Source organism: Vigna radiata, unplaced genomic scaffold, assembly GCF_000741045.1.
Source record: "Vigna radiata var. radiata cultivar VC1973A unplaced genomic scaffold, Vradiata_ver6 scaffold_43, whole genome shotgun sequence".
NCBI lineage: Eukaryota > Viridiplantae > Streptophyta > Magnoliopsida > Fabales > Fabaceae > Vigna > Vigna radiata.
Window position 1 is genome coordinate 1,095,560 of NW_014542924.1, and position 6,653 is coordinate 1,102,212.

General features: G+C 33.6%; 1 protein-coding gene across 1 annotated transcript; it reads left to right on the forward strand.

Annotated features, from left to right (window-relative positions):
* Nucleotides 1-280: 280 nt before the first annotated feature.
* Nucleotides 281-994, forward strand: LOC106752697 (3-hydroxy-3-methylglutaryl-coenzyme A reductase 2-like). The gene is made up of 2 exons (XM_014634431.1): nt 281-290; nt 483-994. Exons 1-2 carry the CDS (start codon nt 281-283, stop codon nt 992-994), a joined length of 522 nt encoding a protein of 173 aa, XP_014489917.1.
* Nucleotides 995-6,653: the final 5,659 nt, after the last annotated feature.

Here is a 6,653-nt window from a genome sequence, read left to right on the forward strand (position 1 = left end):
AGTTGAGAACGAAGAATCAAAATGAGTTTCTCAGTAAAATGAGTAAACTTTTTTATACAAATCAAAAAATAAATAAAAAGGTTATATAGAAAAGTTTTATAAATTAATTTTTACAAACTCGTTTTTTTTTAGGGTTAAACATGTTTTTAGTCCTTTAAGTATGATTTTTGGTTTTAGTCCCTGTTCAAAACTTTGATGGCATTTAGTCCTTGAAGTATTAAAACATGTAAAAATAGTCCTTAAAAATAGACGTCGTCAACTTTTTAATGATCTGCCAACGATGAGGCCACGTCTCTGCCATCTTCTTACTTAAGTATCTGCCACGTTGTGTGTTTAATATGTGAAAGGAGATTAAGTAGAAAACGCGTCTAGGGGTCTTAAATCAGATTTCCAATTAAGGCAAAGTGCTTTTTTCAATTGGGGAAAACTCATTTTTGTAGGCAGTAGCTGAAATTATGGCATACCCTATTGCTTTGCTCTAGGAAATTTCTGTTTGGACAAGAAAACAACAGCTGTGAATTGGATTGAGGGACGTGGGAAGTTGGTGGTGTGTGAGGCTATAATTAAGGAGGAGGTGGTGAATAACGTGTTGAAGACCATCGTAGAGGCCGTAGTGGAGCTTAACATGCTAAAAAACCTTACTGGTTTAGTCGTGGCTGGTGCTCTTGGTGGGTTCAATGCCCATGCCAACAATATCATGTCTGCTATCTACATTGCCACTGGTCAAGATCCTGACCAGAATGTGGAGAGTTCTCACTACATCACCATGATGGAAGCTGTCAATGGTGGCAAGGACCTTCACATTTTTGTGACCATGCCCTCAATTGAGGTACAACGCTTCTCTCATGTTTTACTATTTCTCTGTTATTGGGGAAAATTCTTGCATTACAATGCTTGGAGTAATGCTTCCAAAAACGAGTTTCCCCAATTGAAAAAAGCACTTTGCCCTAATTGGAAATCTGACTTAAGACCCCCAGACGCATTTTCTACTTAATCTCCTTCCACATATTAAATACGCATGGCAGATACTTAAGTAAGAAGTTGGCAGAGACGTGGTCTCACCGTTTGCCAGATCATTAAAAAGTTGATACCATCCATTTTTAAGAACTATTTTTACATGTTTTAATACTACGGGGACTAAATGCCATCAGAGTTTTGAACAAGGACTAAAACCAAAAATCAGTGATACTTAAGGGACTAAAAGCATATTTAACCATGTTTTCTAATATGAAAAATCTTTTTTAACTAGACTGACATTCTCAAACATTTCTACTACTTCTTATTGCTCTTTTCCTTTCCCTCTTTCTTTTGATTTATGCTCTTCTTGAATGCTCTTATTATGCATCTTAACCCCCTTGGCTAAACATTCGTCCTATTTTGTCATAAAATGTTCAACAACGTAATTACCTTGATAATCTGTTTTCCAATAATTTGTTCCACTTACAATTTGAAAAGATTTTTTATTTTGGTTCTCAAAACAAGTTTGGAACTTCAATGAAATCAAAACCTATGTACCCTCAAAAGTATAAAACCTATATTAGGGTTCATAATTATTAATTTCACCATTTTCACCATCTCTATTAATTAAGTTGGTTTGGTTGATGTTTCTATGTGGATGAGTATTAGCAACAAAATTCATAATAATGTGTATTTTTTATTGACAAAAAAATATTGAAATTTATATAATTAGGAGAGAAAATAATTAAGAGGTGCGAACTCACTAATATTTTTGATTTGAAATCAATATTTGTAAATAATAAATGGTATAAAAAAATGTATTATTATTATAATATTGCTCCCGGTACACTTTTAAGAGTGTTTGTTTGGTTTAATTGCTAAGCTTTTTATCATTTTCTATATATATACACCTGTTAATTTGTTCATTAGCAGTTAATGTGTGGCTTAGTTATGTTAATGTACCTCACAAATACGTAGTCAAATGGAGAATGTGAAGTAAAAAAAAATAAAGGAAAAATAAAAGAAAATAATTAAAATAAAAAAATTATGAAGTACAAATAAAATATGAAAACGTAAACAGCAGGGAATTGAAATAACTCAGAAGAAATGTTTAATCTAACAGCACATAAATTTAATTCCTACGTAGAAAATAAGATGTCAGAATTTCTAAACAAGGAGTAAATGATGATTATAGTCAATCCCCTCATATAGTTGAAGTTCACAACAAAAAATATTTTTATTTTATTTGAGTTACAAAATTGTTTAATATTTGAGAAATTAAAATAAATTAAAAAAATGACAAAAAGTCTTCATTCACCCGTTCCCAAAATTTCATGCTATTTTAGTAGTTGGTTCAACACACACAAAATAGGAAACGCTTTCAATTTTTTTTTTCTCACGAAATAGTAAAGTTTTGATAGTTGTATCATACTTATTTATTTCATTCTCTTCCTGATATTATTACCCTGAAACAAACAATGAATTTCTTTTCCTTAAATCGTGACGATACAATTTTTTTACTTCGAAAAAATAGATAATATAAAAAAATTTTATTTGATTCAAAGAAAATTAGTGTCTTCTTTAAACTAATATATATATATATATATTGTAGTAATTTACATAATCTCGAACCGCAATTTCCTGAGACGTGTAAATTTACTATCCTTAAGCACTTATCCGCGGTGTATTGCGCAAGTCCCCCAAGATACAACATGAACTTCTCGAAATGTATTCGAGGGTAACAAAACTAGTAAGAAACTCTATAAAGAGTTTATACCCAGGATAATTTTAGAAGAGAGGAAGAGAGAAGAATGAAAAGATTGATGTGTCTTGGAATGGGGGGAGAGCTCTCTATTTATAGAGCTAGGAAAGAATAAAATAAATAAAAGAAATTAAAACAAATGAATAATTTGACCGTTGCAGCACTTAAAAAATATGGCTGTTGGAATATTACCGTTGGAGCACATTATTGGNAATTAAAGTTTTGAAAGTTGTAATCCAACGTTTTCTTTTGCAATAATAAAGTAATATTATTACAACAATGCCCCACTTATTGCAAAAGAAAGTTGAGAGAAAAAAACTTTTATCCTGGGTCTCATAGGATGTAATGCATCAGAGCTGGTATAGCAAGCTATATGAACCAGTCTTAGATTAAGAAACTGAACACACAGTGTAGTTCGTATAGCAAACTATATGAACCAAAGACACTTGACGTGTGTTAGAGGTTTATCAATCACAATACACCCCCACAATTCTTGTTGTTATCGCTGTGTTGCGCTTACTAGGCCATGCGCGTGCCCGGTATTCATGAGTGCTCTAGAGATCATGCCAAGATATCATGTAAACGACTCCACTCGACATTCATATAGGTGATTTCATCAAGTGTATGCTGCAAATCATACACCACCCATAAGGGATATGAAAATCATTAAAAACTTTGTTTAAGCTAAAATTCTATCTCCACATAGAATTTTAATGACAAAGTTTAACCTCTCAATAATGCAGTCTCTAGCACTTTCACACACACCATAGGAAGGGACATAATTGATTAAAATCAATTTAGTGCTATCAGAACTAACAAGTGACTTGTTTTTACCTATATGAACCTTATTCATGGGATCTCCAATCACAAAGGTTGGGTTACCATCACTTGTTTGTTTGCAAGTGGCTTAAGTCTCATTCCCCTCGATGTTTCTAATATCATTTGTCTTCCCAGGGTTTCGTCAGAGGATCCGCTAGATTCTGTTCAGACTTCACATAATCAATGGAAATAGTTCCACTCTTTAGCAGCTGCTTCACCAAATTGTGTCTCAATTGTAATTCTTCTTTTTAGCTATAGCTATTGCCGATTGACAATCACAGTGTATCGATACTGATGGGGTTGGTTTCATTCCTAGTGGAATGTTCGCTAAGAAGTTTTTCAACCACTCAGTCTCATTTTCAGCCATCTCAAGAGCAACAATCTCAGATTCCATTGTTGATCTTGCAATAATAGTTTGCCTGACTGATCTCCATGTAATCACACCAGCCAAAGTGTGAATACATAACCACTAGTGGATTTTGTCTCGTTTGAATCAAAGATCTAGTTAGCATCACTATACCCTTCTAGTATAGCGGGAAATCCACTATATTCAATGACATAATCCATTGAACCTCTTAAGTATCTCATAAGCCTAGCAAGTGCATCCCAATGTTCCTGATTTGGACATGGAGTGTATATACTCAGTCTACCTACTGCATAAGCAATATCAGGTCTATAAAAACTCATTAAGTGTAGCAAGCTCCCAATTATCTAGGCATACTGAGACTGAGATGATAATTCTCCTCTATTTTTCATTAAATTTAGAGTTAGCATCATAAGGGGTACTTGTGGTTTTGAAATCATAATACCCAAACTTCTTAAGAAGTAATGTATTGTATTAGAATAGTAATATACTATCTCCCTTCCTTATGATTTTAACACCTAAAATTACATTGACTTCACCCATGTCTTTCATTTCAAAATTCGATCCTAGAATCAGTTTCATTCTCATTCTTTATCTAACATTATTCATTCATCATTCATCATTATCTAAAATCTCATTCAAAAATACAATGTGCTCAATGGGTTCCACTCAAACAATAGATGACAAACAATAAATAAATATCATTCAAAAATAATAGATTATTAATCCATCATTAAAATCAAATTTCCAATTAAATTAAAATCCCATCAACTTCCTTTTTGAATCAAATTAATTTCTCTTTCCAACTTTAATTTAAATTAATTTGATTGCCAATAGATTGCTAAATCAATAATAATAATTATTATGAATTACTCTTTTCTTCTTTCTCCCTTTACAATATTCATGTCAACAATTAAATAATTTATTTTCCATTACTTTAATTTTATAGGCATATGATTTATTTTAAATTCTCTTATTCTCATTTTTGGTTTTCTCTAGCCGCTCCAGGTCAAGTTTGGGCCTAGAGGCCCAATTAGTTCTAACCACAGTCCATACCAGAAACCCAATGCTGTTGGTTTAGAGGCCTAAACGAGGCCCAACCCTGACTGCCACCCTGAGCCCTTGGCCGCAACTCACCACTACCACCCATGGTTGCTCCGTTGGTGCAAGCACCACCGTCATCACAGACCGGAACCCTAACACGTAGAAACCGACCACATAACATAGCAGCGTGATCGTGAGATCAAACCCTAAAGATGCAACAACACACATTCAAAAGAATTCAAAACTTTCAAGGCCAAAGACGCAAAAACGGAAACAAAATCCTCATTTGAAAACCTAACCCCAATTTGTAAGAGCAGATTGCAAATTTCTCAATTTCAGAAAACCCTAATCAGAAACGCGAACCAAGAACGCAACCCATTCTGCTACCGTCGTAGGTTGCTTCAAAAAGAGGGAGCTTCCGCGATCCTGACAACCACGAGAATGCCCTCTTCTCTTTCATCGCGAGCCAGAACGAGAAAGGGAAAAGGAGAAGGTCCATCCGCACAATGAAGGACCCTGGAAGTCCACCGCGAACCACCATCGAAGGCGAGAACAAGCTTGAGTCGCGCCTCTATAGCGTCGTCGATTCTTGCCACCACCGGACCATCTTCCTTTCACGAGAGTGAAAACAAACGAAGAAGGAGATCTCCTATTTCATGGCGCGAGAGGAAGAACCCTAGATGGGTTGGATTGGATGCATGAGAAAGAGAGAAACTCTCCCTAATGACGCAACAGAGTTTGTGAAAGCCCAAAATCAATTTAGGAGCAAAGTATCAATTAGGTTATCTAAACTCGGTAATCAACTAATACCTAAAGAAAATCTGGTTTATAATTTTAATTAGGTTTAGCTAATCATAATTAAAATCGTTACTTTAAAATTTTCTAATTTGGTTTCTTATTATAATAAAAGGAAAACCTTACTTTCATTATATTTAAGTTTTATTTAACTTATGTTAAAAGCTTTATAGAATAAAGCTCTACTATGCCTAAATCCACCATTAATATCAACAGACTACAAAACCTAATATAATTCAATAACGTAATCAAGAGCATTTAATCACGTATTCATGAGCATTTAATCACTTACCATAGTACTCAAATTTATATTAATAAAATCACATATATAAACACACATCAAGTTTAACATCTCATAATTATAATTAGAAAGGAATCTCAACCCTTATTTGTTTATAATCTTAATTAAATATCAACCTTGAATGTTATTATATGTCTTGTTAAAAATTTCTCTTTCCAAATTTATTTAGAAAAAAAACATCATGAATCATCTAATTAGAGCATAAACATCACATTAATTTTCAAAGTATTTAAAATTAACAACTACAGTTATCAATAATAAAATAGGGTTAGATTCACATACCTTTTTGACTTTTGACAACAACGAGATTGAAATCTTAAGTCCTTAAGATTGTAGTAAAAATGTTTACATAATCTCGAACCGCAATTTCCTGAGGCGTGTAAATTCACTATCCTTAAGGACTTATCCGCGGTGTATTGCGCAAGTCCCCCAGGATACAACAGGGGTAGGAACTTCTCGAAATGTATTCGAGGGTCACAGAACTAGCAAAAAACTCTATAAAGAGTTTATACCCAAGATAATTTTAGAAGAGAGGAAGAGAGAAGAATGAAAAGATTGATGTGTCTTGGAATGGGGGGAGAGCTCTCTATTTATAGAGCTAGGAAAGAATA